This window comes from Haemaphysalis longicornis, unplaced genomic scaffold (assembly GCF_048455015.1).
Source record: "Haemaphysalis longicornis isolate Haplotype H1 unplaced genomic scaffold, Haemaphysalis longicornis Haplotype H1 scaffold_12, whole genome shotgun sequence".
NCBI lineage: Eukaryota > Metazoa > Arthropoda > Arachnida > Ixodida > Ixodidae > Haemaphysalis > Haemaphysalis longicornis.
Window position 1 is genome coordinate 108,760,856 of NW_027526225.1, and position 15,094 is coordinate 108,775,949.

At 50.2% G+C, this 15,094-nt stretch overlaps 1 protein-coding gene across 1 annotated transcript in view; it reads right to left on the reverse strand.

The window, feature by feature from the left end:
• The window catches only part of LOC144163214 (latrophilin Cirl-like), a gene marked incomplete in the record, with an annotated part of 29,844 nt that extends 15,051 nt beyond the window's left edge, over window positions 1-14,793 (reverse strand). Inside the window, 5 exon segments of the mRNA XM_077694072.1 lie at window positions 404-666; window positions 1,405-1,555; window positions 8,223-8,329; window positions 9,553-9,745; window positions 14,659-14,793. Coding sequence (XP_077550198.1) covers window positions 404-666; window positions 1,405-1,555; window positions 8,223-8,329; window positions 9,553-9,587 — 556 coding nt within the window.
• Between the last annotated feature and the right edge of the window lie 301 nt (window positions 14,794-15,094).

Below are 15,094 nucleotides of genomic sequence, written 5' to 3' on the forward strand. Positions count from 1 at the left end.
CGTTCTACTTTACTGGTGCGCTTTATGTTCCCAGGTGTAACTGTGCAAGAATGAATTCACTTTATTCTGATGCAAGACAGGCCGGACTGACAGATATTACCAACCGTTTTTTAGTCGGACGCAGGTTTTGTTGAGCAAACTGAATGAAAGCGTGTGTTTAAACAAACAGGGCTTAATTTCGTACTTTGAAACGGATTTTTTTTTGTAAATTTTCCCTTTTTCCGATTACAAGGGTGATGTCGGCGCAAGTACATAACTCATGAAAGCGTAGCTACCAGGGACAATAGAGGCTTTGATGCAGACTACCTGCGTCCGATGCACAGTCACATTAAGGTGAGAATAAGCTCGATCGGCTTAAGGTTAATATTGTATCCAGGTGCAAAGAAAATGTAGGATTTCTTACCTGGTTGCCCAGTAGCGAACGGTGTGACTTCATTCCATGCCGGTCGGGTGTCCGGCGTCGGGTAGCGGTTGTTGTTAAAGTCGTGGGACTCCGGCGGCTTCTGCTCGTCTTCCCTGACGTCGGGCCGCACCGGCGCGGGCGTAGTCGAGGTCGAGTACGACAGCGTCAATGGCGCCGTCGACGTTGTCGTTGGAGTCGGGGTTGTGGTGCTCGTCGCGGGGCGTCTCGAGGTCGCCGCGGGAGCGAAAGGATCCGGATTCGACCTGAAAGCGGAAGCCGTGAAATGAACAATATCTGTCATCGCGAACTTTTAAAAACAAGTGACGTTGAAGGACGGCAATAATGTCCCGGAACATTATGCAAACATTAAACGATTTAAATACCATTAAAGTTCATAGACGTGCAGCACAAAAAAAAAACTTCCTTTTAAACACTGACAATGATAAAGATTTCCGCAGTTTATTTTAATTTCGATTGGCTTTCTTAGGCGTTTTCTACGCAGGGCTGGCCGCAATTTGCCTCTGTTTGCTCCACTGCCCTAGCGGCAAGCTTTGCCGCAGCATGGCCACCTTTGCTGTGGAGCACGCTTTAAAGGCAGACCTTGCGTTGGTAATGTACTGTACTGTTCGGCGTACCTAAAGGTCTCGCTCTCTCCCCTCACATCTTATTTTCAAAGTTTTTCTTGGAAGCATCGCATTCGTTTTATTTCGCGAGTACACAGTCATTCCGCGGCGTGCAAGAAGAAGGCCCTAACGTTGGAGCACGCGCAGCGTATATACCGCTCGGCACATTTCCTCATCCTTTGAGGAAGCACTTTGCGGCTCTAGATTTTTATAGCGGCTCTAGTCATTGATCTTTTAGGATTAACTTGTCCCGTCTAAATTACGGTGCTTTTAAAGTAATTAGGTAATTTAATATTCTACAAATGAAATACAAAGCTTAAATATCGGGATTTGGAAGACATTTTTTTTGTGGAAACTAACGCTCGTCGCTTCCCTTACCTATGGATGTCTGGGGCGTTTTGGTTTGGACCAGCCGTCGGACGATCTCGGGAGCCCAACTGCTGAGGGTGTGTGGTTGTGTTTGTCACGGCGGGGCCGTGTAGCCTCTGGTGCTCCTTGGTTCCACCTGAAGGAGTTGGCGCTGCCGTCGCTGTCAGGGCGAGAAAAAAAAAAGAGGTAAAGGTGAGCGAATGTCCTAGCCCGCGCTCTTGACTCCACACCGTCGTTTGTTCGTGGCTTCTTTGATACGAAAAGAGCTCACATTCTTCTGTAAGCACACCACAATTACGAACGAACTTTGACGGAGATTGCGCTGACTAGAGTCACCGTAAAACCACTTTCGTTCAAAGAGAGAAAGCGCCATTTATAGATAGCTTCATACAGTCGCTGTCGTTATTTCTATTTCATTTTATTTTTACCGTCAATTTTCGTTTGCGTCCACCGTGTAAACGTACAATTTCGACTGCTGCGTAAACCTAACCAGACACTTGTACGGTAACTGACGTATATGTTAACCACAATACCGGAATTGTGCAGTGAAAACTGGCCGCAATAAAACTAGCCATTTCAGCCGTTAACTTACGCTTTTCGTTCCCATAACTCCAATGACGCCCATTCCGCGAATTCGATCGCGAGTAGACGTTACGAAGCCGCTATAAAACACCCCCATTGCCGCAGCACATTGGTGCGCTTTGTTGTTTTTTCTTCAATTTTTCACGCGGCTGTTCAGCCCGTCCAGCGCAGCTCGGATTCATGAATTGTTGACACGACGGCAACGTCAAAAAATGTGCGCAGCGGCACGCACCGTCGGAGCCACGCAACTCGATCAACCGACGCGCCCATCTTCTCTCCTAGCCTCCCCCTCCTTTCTGAGTTGTAGGGCAGTACTGTTCGGCGTACCTAAAGGCCTCTCGCTCTCCCCTCTCATCTTCTCTTCAAAGTTTTTCCTGGAAGCATCGCATTTGTTTTATCTCGCGAGTACGCAGCCATTGCGTGGCGTGCGAGAAGGCGGCACTGACGTGGGCGCACGCGTAGTGTATATACCGTTCGGCGCATTTAATCATCCTTTGAGGAAGCACTTTGCGGCTCTAGCCATTTTTCCTCGCCGCCCGACGCGGCGCCGCGCGGCCAAGGCTACGACAGCAAGCAACACAGGGCGATTGCATTGAGGCGGAGAAGCCGTTCGCCTCTTCCCCGGCGTTATGTCATTCGTTCTCGCTCTTCTCTTTTTTCTTTTTTCCCTTCACGCGTGGCACCTCCGTACTCGGCCACCGATGCAAGGGGGCGCTTTTCTTATCCTTTCTGCCTCGCAACCTTCTCTTCTCGGCCGCCTCCCCAACGGCTTTATCCGATTCCAAGAAACAAGCGGGAAAAGAGAAAGAGGGAGAAAGAGTCTATAAGACGTACACGTACACTCAATTCCTTTCTCGCCGTTCGCGGCGGCGGCTTCGATATACTGACGCACTGCTCTTCCGTAAAGAGACGGAAGCGTGACACAAAGGCGGGAAGAGAAAATAAAAAAATGGAGGACGACGAATGGAAAGTGCCTGCGGTCGCTTCAGCGCGTCACCTCCTCGGGAGATGCGTTAGTGTCGCCGCGGCCTCCAAGCGAAGACGCAGTCGTGTCGTTGCCGTCTTTGAGGAGATGGCTGAGACGTCGACCGCTGATGCTTCGCCGCATAACGCGGGGGCCGCGCTCTTTGGGCATGCAGTCCCCCTAGTCTCAACGTCACCACAGCGCTACAATGCCGTAGCCTTTGCAGCTTCAATACTAACTCTACGCCTAGCCCCAAAGGAGACTTTTGATGCGACTCTTTTTTGTTTTGTTTTTTTTTCTCTCGCTATTACGGCCACTACCACGAAGTTACTACCCCCCGAGCTGTTAACTAGTCCTCCAGGCCTTCTCTCGCTCTAGGTGGTGAACGCGCTCCTCCGTCGATCACATGCACGCATGCGTAAAGGTAGGAACGGTTCCTCCAAGACAGCTTCCTTCGATGCAACCCCCCCACTGCGTGGCCACTGTGCGGAGGTATACAGCAGCGTGGAAGTTATATTCGTGATTGAGGGGCCGCCATATAAGGTGTGCGTCCTCGTCCGCATAAAGCCATAGCTCCCGGGACGCCATAGGTGATGCCGGAAAGAAGAACGTCAAGGGAACGCGAAGCAGCAGATAAAAAACAAGAACGGCTACTCCGTCTTTCGCCCGGTGAATAGTGTCGGCGAGGACGACGTGAAATGAGTTGGAAAAAGATGTGCGTGAGAGATGCGCGGCGGTAGCTAAGATAATATCCAGACGACGCCCACCTCCTCCAGTAGCTACGCCCACGGACCGGTTGTCGAGGCCTGGTTTGCGAAAGCTTATTTATGTGCGGATGTATACAGCGCTTGGTGGGTGAAGAGGTGTCGCGCACGTGGCTCAGGCTATATGGATAGACAAAAAGCGTCTTCTCATCTTATCTTGAAAGCTCGTTTCGTAACCTCGTGCGGCGAGCGTGGCATGCACTGCGTTTTACTTCAAGCTGAGAGCACTACTTGGTAAGGTTGAAATTTAGGCGAGTTCGTTTAGCATGACTCAGACTACAGCGTAGGAGAATGCGGACAAAAAAAAAAAAAGGCATAAGCGTATGTCCCTTGCTTGCCTTTGTGCGTTTTTGTGCGCTGTAGTCTAACCATTACTAGCTGTGTTTAATGCCCACGACCTTGCAACAGCGACCTCTTCCCCGTTTTCTGATCCCGTTTCCTATGAAATAAGTCCGTACGCTCCACTACTTCTCCCGCACGCCAACTTCTTTTCAAATCCCTGTACTCGTCTCCCGACGTTAAAATGGAAGCCAACGCCCCCTAGACAAGACACAAGCCTCTGCAGTGCTTTATAACGTTGAGAGAACGGTTGTTATGGTATACGAGATGGCAGAGAAATGTCATAGTCCACACCCGTATCAGCTTTGACGAAAATAATCGACACCAACGAATGAATAGTCACAGAAAATTCCTCATAATGGCGAAAAAGATAGCTTTTTATTTAAGATTTTAGTTCCTGCTGGCGTAAAATTGATTCGAGAATGCAGCTAACGCACTGTTGGCGGCGCCACAAGTCTGCGGAGCGTAAACCAGCCGAGCAGTGATTGATGGCCGTTTCAGGCGGCGGAACTATTGCGCAAGCCTACCAGAGCTTTCGCAAAACGCAACGAACTATTTCGTGATGTAAATTTGATGACCCCGTTCTTCGGAGGTAGAGAAAGAATCATAACTCCTTGGAACGGACCGCAACGACCTTTTAGCGCACATTTCCGTCTCTTCACCTCAAACCAATAGTTCCCAACACTACCGCGAAAACCGTAATGCGCAAAGTTCCCAGCGCGATAGATAATTAACGAATGTGAAGCGAGGCAAGTTACGTTACCCTATCCCAAAATTGCATCGCAAGTGAACTTAACCAGAACGCGGTGGACAATCGCCTGACCTAAATTAAGGTCCATCAATTTTAGAGGGTAGAACAGAACCTTTTTTCACACAACTTTGCGAGTACGCACACAGCTTCAATACTCCTTGAAACTTATTTCTACCCCCATCCCAACGGGCCAGGTCTTGTCAGAACGCAAAGAAAAATATCAAGGCACAAAGCAAGGCAAGTGTTGGAGCTCTCGGAATTGCATACGGAAGAAGCGCTGACGTTAAGTACGCGTAGGCAGCTGTATACTTTGTTGACCAACTCACGCTATCAGCGCACCAGGACACTGACACTGACGAAAAAGCAGCTAATTTCCCCTGGCACCAAAACGGGCAAAGAACACGTCAACGTCCGCTCAGAGCGCGCGTCGAAACTTCCACATCGGACGCATTCCAACAACAGCTACGAACATCCTCTCTGTCCAACCCTAACTACCGAAGGTACACAACATCTGGATACGGGCTCATTCGTCCCTCATTCATTCAAACCCTGCTCACAAAAAACACCTGATGTACAGACGGCCACACATGTTTATAACAGAGCTCTCGTACTTCCCGCCTCATACTGTTTCACCCTAAAAGGATGTGAATGAAACTAGTGTGCTTTCTGAAGTCTAAGCCCACCACTCTTGTAATCAACGTGTATGTAAAAATTTTATGTCCGTTGTTCTCAGAGGTAACCAGTTTAAGTTGACCTCGCTCTAATAACAAGTGTGTCGAGCACTGTACGTGGTGGGACAGGCCACACAAACAAACAACTTTTGATGGTTCAATTATTGCTTTTTTCATCTTCATTAATATCGCGGAGAAAGTTAGGCTCGAATGTGCTCGTCTCCCCATATCCTGCTAATTAAGGTTTTTTTGTTTGGCGTACAAGCGCACACCCCCAAAGAGCAGCGAGCCAAAGAAAGAATTGGGGGAGGTATAGACACCGCTTACGTTCCGCTTAGAGCGGACCTCGCGAAGGGAGGAGAGTGGGGATTTCGAGGTGTTCAGGAATGCGCGCACAGAGGAACGAACCGCTCGGCGTCCAAACCGCAAAGCCTAATGTCGGCTGGAAAACGTGCGCGCGCGGTCGGGTCAGGGTGGTGGGTTTCGCGTGAAAAGAAGGGGCGCTAGAAGGAGCCCCTGGTGTGCGGAGTGGAGAATGGCGTGAGTATAGAAGTGGGGGGGTGGGGGAGGAATGAGAATTCGCGGTGGCGGCGGCTGAAGCGGCGGGTTTCGATTAATCTCATCGGTCATTTCGAGAAGGGCGCCGTGCGCGATTGCGCCACGCTAGCATGGCACCCTTCACCCTCTTCCTTTCCCCTCCCCCCCTTTCGCGCCCAGTTCGGCGGACGGATCGAGTCGGCTCATTTTCAAACGGCCGCTAGATTGAAAGGGAATGCCAGACCCGCGCGCGCAGGTGGGGGAGGCATCTGTCGCGTTCGGCGAGACTTTTTACAGCGCGGCGACGCGCGCGATGACATAGACGGGGTGAGGGGGAGAGTCACCCCCCTTTCGTTTCTCCCCGAGCCGGGGTCAGATTCCTCCCGACCGAGCGACGTCGGTGGGAATGCGCGAACGTGGGCTCGACGTTCGCTCGGGTCCCAACACACGTTGGCGGACATTGAACGAAGCGCACTTGAGCGCTCCGCCGGGAAAGCTTGAAAGGAAGAGGGCTTTTCCTCAAGGGGCTCAAGCTGGGGAGAGCCCGCTAGTGGGCCTCGCGTGTGCCGCAGCTGCGGCCAGGTTCCAGGGCCGGCGGCGATCGAAGCCCCTTCCGGAAAGAGAGGACTGGCCTGGTCACTCAGCTTCCTCCCCCTTCTCCCTCTCCCCTCTCATCTTATCTCACCCCTTCTCGTTCTCACCTCTCTTCAGGGGAACAAACCAAAGGTCAGCGACTCGGTCGCGCTCGATTCGACCACGTTCCTTTTTTTTTCGGGCGGAAGAAGCAGTTTGAGATCGCAATCAGAATGGTCTCCGGCCGAATGGATCGATCTGCCGGAGATTATTAATAACCATACGTCTCTTCGCGAGACAGAAGCGCTATGCATCGCCTTATCGGGCTGCGCAAGCTATCGCGGCGCTTAGTGGTTTTTGTTTGTTTGTTTTTCCCCTCTCGAAGCTCCCACTTCACCGCGCGCGTAATTATATCGGATCAAGCCGTCGCTCGCCGAATCGGGCGAGGTTTTTGGTGCCTTCGAATCAATGCTTCGGCGCGTTTGCCAAGGCTCCACATTACAGCGTAGCTCTGGGCTTCCGACTTTCCCCCAACAACGATAGATGACGGAAGTGCGTACTAAGCGTCCTTGAGCTCAACAGAGCGCCATTCTTTCCGGTCGAGATCGCAGCGTTTGCCTACTCTTGAGCTTCTCCCTTCACACCGCTACAGTTAGTTCTTTTTTTAACACGACGGTGTTTTATGCCGTGATACACCAAGATTTCATTGACGTCATATGCGTCACGGAAACGACGCCAGTACAACGGAGCAAGCTGCCTGTAAAGGGTGCATCCCTGCACACAGAGTCTTCTTGCGGAGAAGCAACCTTTAGTACTAAAGAGTACGTTATGCTTAGGGTTGTTCGTTTTCTGGTTTTATATTTTAACGCGAAAGTGTTTTATGCAGGGATACGCCAAGATTTTAATGACGTCATATCCGTCACGGAACTCACGCCAGTACACCTTTACGGAAGCGACCCGCCAGCAGAACAGCGCTCGCCAAGCACACCCACAAGACAGCCGCCGACCCGTAGATTATGCTCAGCTGAAGATTTCGCTGCACATTACACTTTCGTGTTATACCGATTCCTATGACAGAGGAATCAACCAGTTTTTTTTTAAGGGGCCATGAAGACAAAATACAAGTTTGTTCAATATGAATGAACTCCAGTCCAGCCATGAAAGACGTTTTTAACGAAAATAAAACGCAAGATACTTTGAAGAACTTTCAAATTTTACGCTACGGTGACGCAAACTGGGCAGGAGTTACTATAGGCCAGCACTAAACGTCAGCATTCAACGTCAGCATTCAAGTGATTTGATCAAACGGAATTAGAGGCCGCACTACAATCCCCCAGTCTTAACGGTGGTGTAGGTTTCTGGCCGGTAATCGCACAAACAAGATTATGTGACGTCATAGAAAAGTAGCCACTGCTTCACACGTTTCCTTTAACATCTCCATTATCTGTCCTACGTTTGCGATAAAGATGGTATCCTTGTTATCGGGGGAAATCAGTCTTCTAAACGAATTAAACTTTTTATTTGTCTCCATGGCTTGTTCAAATCAGGTTCTCAACAAACGACGCGTACTAGTTTTGCAAGTACGAGTACTCGGAAATGCGAACGCTACCAAATGCGTAGGTACTCTTCGCGCAAGTGGTACTCACCGAGAACGCAGTGGTACTGCATCTCCAGGTACTTGAGTGTACCCGGGCATGGGTCGCCGAACAGGCTGCTCGAGACATGCGTCCCACAGCTGGACTTGTGCGCGCACCTAGGGCAAAAGATAACAAAAGCAAAGGTTTTCGAACACACTATAAAATTAACACGTGGGCTAGATCTAGGCTGCGTTCCAATTCGCGGACAGCTTGGTAGACAGGTTACGAAGCAGTCCGATCAAACGTTTATAGGAAGCAGAATTGGAATGGCGCGGCGGTCAGCAACGCAGACAACGTTGTAGCAGACATTGTATGTTGTACGCAAGCCGCGGGTTTCTTAAATAATATTACCACTATTATTACAAACATTATGCGATTTAAAAACTAAACCAAAGCATATTCTTCTCAAGTAAATTATACTAAATAGTTCAATAAAATAACCAGTTAATTAGTCACAACATTAGTGCACAAAAAGGTGGCGCTGGCGTCACTTAGTAGTATTAGACAGGAAGGCAGCCTGCATCGTTGGTGACTTCGATGCTGTCTTGACGAAGCAGTCTTCGTTGACTGCGTCGTTCAAATTGGAACGGGGCTTAACATGGCGGACTGCCCGCGAAGACGGCAACGAAGCCGTCTAAAGGGGAAATTGGAACGCACCCCAGCTGTTATGCACAAGTGTATTAATCATACAGTAACACACATCACATTTATAATTTTAACTAGATTCTCATTGCTTGATTTCGTCCGTTCGAGACTTCATACATAGGGCCAAGGTTGCGATGTAATAAACACGCGCTGTGTCAACCCTGCTTTAGGAAGGCTATGAAAGAAAGAATTTCTGCCGAATCTGCCCCTCGTCCAACCATCTGGGGAAACAGGAAGCTTGTGGTTTCACCTAAGAATAAAGTATAGAGCAGCACTGGAGGCGATCACGTTTAAAAAACACGAACTGCGAGGGACAGATTGACCCTCAAGGACGCAACTCGGTCTACCTATCGACAGTTCTACCTCCTTAGAAGCGTCGGCCATGGTCCTTTTTTCCGTCTGGCTCATCAAACTGTTTTGAAAGGTGCAAAAGCTGATCCTCGCACTACATGCCACGCGTTCGAACTAGCCCTGGTAGCGACCGAACGCTGCGCAGTCTGGCCCGAGTGGCGGCGGCGGCGGCGTCGAGATGTTTACGACCTCGACCGCCGTAGTTCGTTGTAATCTCAACAGGGTGTCTTTCTCTTCTGGGCGGCCGCTTTTCACAGCCGGATCGCATATAGAGACGTCGACCGAACAGCAGCAGCTGCTGCTTTGCAAGGCACGCTTCTTTGTGTGTGCTGCAGCAGCTCACCTGTCTTGCATGATGAGGAACGACTTGTACGACATGCAGTTGACGCTCCAGTCGAGCCGGCCGAAGTCGTTGCAGATGCCGATGCTGAGGCGGCCGTAGTTGGCGCGCACCAGGTGGATCTGGTAGTTCTCCGGGCACGAGATGTTCAGCTCACGGCCCTCGCACGTGTACTCGGTCGTGTACCGGATGCGCTCTGCACGACATTAGGCATTGATTGATTGATTGATTGGCTGCTTAGTGACGGTCACTATGCTTCTACTAGGCGAAATGCATGCATATTAAATTGGATTCATTGATCGGTTTATTTATTTATTTATTTAATTATTAAATTTATTTATTTATTTATTTATTTATTTATTTATTTATTTATTTATTTATTTATTTATTTATTTATTTATTTATTTATTTATTTATTTATTTATTTATTTATTTATTTATTTATTTATTTATTTATTTATTTATTTATTTATTTATTTATTCATTTATTTATTTATTTATTTATATTGACGGTGACTGTGCCTCTACTTGGCAACACGCAGTTAGAGTTACTCGAGAGCAAGAGAGGTAGAAGGAAAAGAGTGGTTAGGTGTTTCGACAAGAGGCCCACCCACGCTAGCTTCATGACTCATCACACCACAGGCATCAAAGCACGAGACGAGACAGGGTGGTCGCCGTTACAATCGCACGCGCGTCTAACGACACCGCGAACGCGCTCGGTATTGTCGGCGGAAAGAACAAAGGATTAGCACGACGTGTGAGGTACAGCGCACCTTTTACTTATATACAATGGGTCGCTCGCAACGGTCTCACCAGCGCCGATTGAGTCGAGACAGAAAGACAGAAAGCGTTGCGGGCTGGAGGCGCAACTAGCTTCTCTTACAAGCGGGCACTGAGGCCCTTTTACCCTGTTCATTTATTTTATTCCTCCTTCTTCATTGACCAAAGACAAATCGTTTCTCTGTGCTTTCAATTGTCGCTGTAATCGGAATCTGCGCCTCCCGCACTCTCGGACCACACGGTGCCAGTCACGACGGAAGCTTTCTATGGGGCACTTCGGGTGTTGCAGAGAGTGATAATATCTAATGACTTCCGCTGTTTAATCACACGGGAGGTGTTCCTCTTCGCGGCCGCTTCGACACATCGTCGGTGTGGAGCGCCGCTGCCGCCCTTAATGTTCCGCATCTTTGCAAAGCTTACAAAGCCACGCGGAAATTGCCGCTCAGTTTTTCTGGCAGCCTGTCTGGAGAAAAAGATGGCCTACTTAGCTCGGCCGCGCGCTTTGAAACAGAAAGAACCGCGGCGGGATTATAGGCGGCGTATTTTCTACGCTGTGGTTTGTGCTCGGCGGTCGTTTCGGTTCCGCACCCCCTTCCCCTCTCCTCTCTGCGCCGCCTAGCGCTTATTTTTCTCTCCTCTCGTTTCTACGGCGCGGTGAATATGATGATCGTGATTCAATCAATAACCGCGCCTTCCTCTCTTTGCGTGCGGGGCTTGGTCGACCGACCGGTCGCGGCTGCCGGAGCGCAAACTTGATTTCCCGCCCCGACTGGAACAAAGCGTTGCGGCCTATACACGTGCGCCTGCGGAAGCGGGAGCGACACGGCAACTGATCACGATAGCGGATCGTTACCCGACTTTCCGGAGCATTGTTACGCCATAAGCTAATGCACGGCGCCTCGTATGTGATAATAGCGCGTTCTCTCTCTCTCTCTCTCTCTCTGTCTGTGAGCAGCGAACGAGGAAATTTTGGACGGCGGCCCGAGTATTAGTTAGGCAGCTATAACTTCAGAATGATAACTCCAGTGCTATACAATGGTTTAGGTGGCGTGTTCGGCAACATAGGTCAGCCCGAAGCTTAGAACGGCGAAGTTTGATGTTGATGATGATGATGACGACCCTCGTCGAATGGCTAATCATTAGCATGCGTGTTTACCCACGCTAATTGTGGATTCTCTTCAGCCTGAAGCTTTAGAAGATCAGTTTGATCGTGATGACGACCCTCGGCGAACGGCTAATAACCACATGCTCCATCCTCGCCAATTGTTCCTTCTGTTACGTAGGTTATTCCCCTATCGTGGACCTTTGAGTGAAATGTTAGTGTTTTCGGCTCAACTGCGCATACTTTTTCTCTCCCTTTTCTCTTAATTTGCAATAGGACGTTTTCTACACGAGTTTGTTCGCTAATCCCTGAAGCTCGCTTCTAATCCGGAAGTGTTACATTGATCTTTTTTTCGTTGCATAGTTTTTTGAGGGGACTTAAGGTCACGTGACATTGGTTTCTGTGTTTCACTCAATCTCGCTAAGTTCGCCTTGCTTCACTCGACGCTAAACCGGCCTTGTTTATTTTGCGGCCGGCCCTTCCTCGACATCCAAATTCGGCAAAGGGTTGCATTTGAAGAAGCAGCTCTCGTCAATCGTTTCTAGGTCAGCGGCGTTCGTCATGTCTTGCTGCTTCGTCTGCCCACGACAATACCACAATCGAAAAGGGAAAAAAATAGACGCAGTACAAAGACGTGCGTAGAATGAAGGTCAAGAAATGCCCGTCCAAGTCGTACGTTTCCCATTGTTTTATTTTTCCCTTTAGCATTTTTTTACTGCCGCCATTCATTCCGGCGCACCGCGTTTCGGCGCCTCAAAACTACCGACGCAGTGCAAGCACGCCAAGCGTGACAGCCGACCTGCAGAGCTCATGCGCTCTCCCTCGTGTCGTCTCCCCCCTCCGAGTACAACGACGCGAAGACTCCCATTGAAAATCCGGTTCGCGGAGAGCGCGGTAAGACCAGACATTTCGAATCGGCCGACCTGCATGAAGAAAAATAACAAGAAAACACGACTCGCCACCGAAGCTGAACTTTGACGAGCGGTCCGTTTGGCTGATCCTCAGCGCACTGACGGGTTTACCGACGCGTCGACCGACTACACGAACATGACCGTCGTGGGCGCGTTGAGTGGCTGCATAGCTTCCTTAAAAGTCGTCCGAGACGGGCTGCCTTATTGACCGTGTTCACGAGTACAGGTTGTGCTAGAACTATTCCGCTATTTTGTCTCGAATCAAGCCAGGCTCACGCCTTGTCCGCCGACGCTTCAGCGTGTACGAATTGTGCCTCGACACAATGAAAAGAGCGCGGTGCCCCACCGACGAGGTTTGCCACTCCTGCCATGCGCCTGCGTTGTTCGCTTTGTCGGGACGCATACGCATGACCGGCACTACAACTACCCACAACGCTGGCTAGCTATCCGAGCGGATCGGGGTCAGATCGAAACGTCGTTGTTCTCGGGGTGCGCCCTTCAAGCGCGTACGCTCTGAGGCTTCTTCAGTGACAAGGAGGCGTTCGCGAGGAATGTCGGGTGCAGGATTATACGCCGCCTGGCCTCGATCACGTCCTTGCCGGCGCCGTGAATACACACACGACGCAGCGCTGCACCCGTGCTTCTAATTGCTGGCCGCGCGAGTCGGCGCCCTCGTTGACTTCGTGACTCTCGCGCGCGTTCGTCTCGTAGACGTCGTGAGCTCGTGAGCGTGTCCCGTTATAACGCGCACGCGCGTGTTGGGGACGTTGCCTGGAGGCTGATGACCCCGCGCGAGCCACTGTGTATACAAATGAGCCAGTTTTCCCCAACTGCGCGCGGGTATCGAACTCTTCGACTTGGGGTTAGTCTCCGGCGCTGTCTGCATTCGGGAGGGGAATGCGTCTGCCGATTGCCTCGGCAAGGGCCAGTCGATAAATGACGTCCGACTCGTTTGATATGCCTTTCCTCGTTAAGCAAAGCCTCGGCACGAACGCGACTGCCATAACCTTACGTTCTCATTAGGTTCCGCAAAAAACGAAAAAGAAATCGGCACACGTATGAACGAAGCCCTCACTAAGTATATTTTTCTTCTTACGCTCCCTAGCAACGTTGCTACGCAAAGATCTGCTCCCGAGGGTTAATATATTCGTCGCAGGGAGAAAAAAAAAAAACCAATGGATGTTGCTTCTTCCACGGCTAAACGTGCCTACTAAGCAAGCCGGCGTTGTGAGGGCCCGGTTCCGAGCGCCCGGTAAAATGGTTTTCGCCGGAGATAATTGCCGCGATGGCTTCGTGACACGAAGCGTACAACTTGCGAGGCGGCTTTTCTTCCACTTCTGTTTCTTTTTTCCTGTTCCACCAGCACCCTTCAATCGTGCCTCCGTGTTCTCCCAAAAGCTGCAGCAAATTCAGCCCTAAGGTAGAGGCGGCACGCGTCCTGTCAGCGTGGAGCGAAAGACGCAAAAGTAAAGAAGGAAGAAAAAAAAATGTCAGGGGACGGTGTCGTCAGCTGTATACGCGCGGCAACAAGCTACAGCACCAGCATCAAGTTGGACGGCATGAAAGGCTCTCTCGGCGTGACGTTTTCGCTAATTGTTAAAGTCATTAGGAACTTCAGCGCGTCCCGGGTTCGCCCCTCCTTTCCGGGCGCGCATGTAGCCTCGAACACCGTAGGCTACGTCACCACGCCCGCGCTGGCGGCTCTCCCGCACTACACCGGATGAGACGCGTGGTGGGGAGGGCACGTGCGTGGCATGATGTGCCACCCGTCCGTACATACGTGCGGGAAACGTCAATCGAACGTTCTCGCAGCAGCGACGCCAAGTACACAGCGAAACACGAACGCAGGGAAAACACCTTCTAGGTATTAAAAGGCCCGGCACTGTTCTTTGCTTTCATTCCTTTCCGGGTAAAAAGAGTCTCTCGTCCAATTGACACAACTGACGTATTCTTAGTTGCGATCTTTACTAAAATTACCAGCTCTAACGCGTGCGTTAAATTTTGTGAATGTGACGAGGCTTTCTTACCTTGAAGGTGTTGACGCTAGCGCTGTAAATGATCTTACACCATACACCCGCCGCCACCATCACTCGCACAAGCGCGCGTGTTTCAACGCAGAGAAAGCCAAGCGATGCGGCATGCACGCAGTAACAAATGCAGTTACACGATAGTTTTAGCGTACATACAAACATACACTGGTAAGGTTGTGTTAGTATGCATGAGAGCAGGCAACCACGGCAGAGGAAAATTGAGAGGGGTTAGTTTAACAGAGAGCAGAAATTCGGGGGCAAACAAAAAAATACGCCGGAGTTTTACCTCTGCCCAACTGAGGCGGCCTTATTGAATAGTTGGGTAGGGAAACTGAAAGAAACGAAAAGAAAAAGAACAGGGAACGGATCGTGAGACGATGGCGAGCTGGAACAACGACACAAATTCAACACAGAACTGATTACAAATGAGGCTCAAAAGGGAATAAAAAAGCACTGAGGGTAACGAAGTACACGTTCCGTTCATTAGCATCCGAGCACGTCCTCCCTTTGTGCGCAAGTTTCTCGCTAGAGGGGAAAGTGAGGCAATAATAAAGATTAAAGCTTCGTCTCCCCCGTGCCTCGTGTCGTTTCAACTTGGCCCTGTTGCGCGCTACAGCGCTGCTTTTGTGCGGATGCTACGTTAGTTGATGAACGATGTTACACACACTCGGAAACATTTTGCGTTGCGTGCAACCGTCTACTTTGCGTGGCGGCGACTCGGG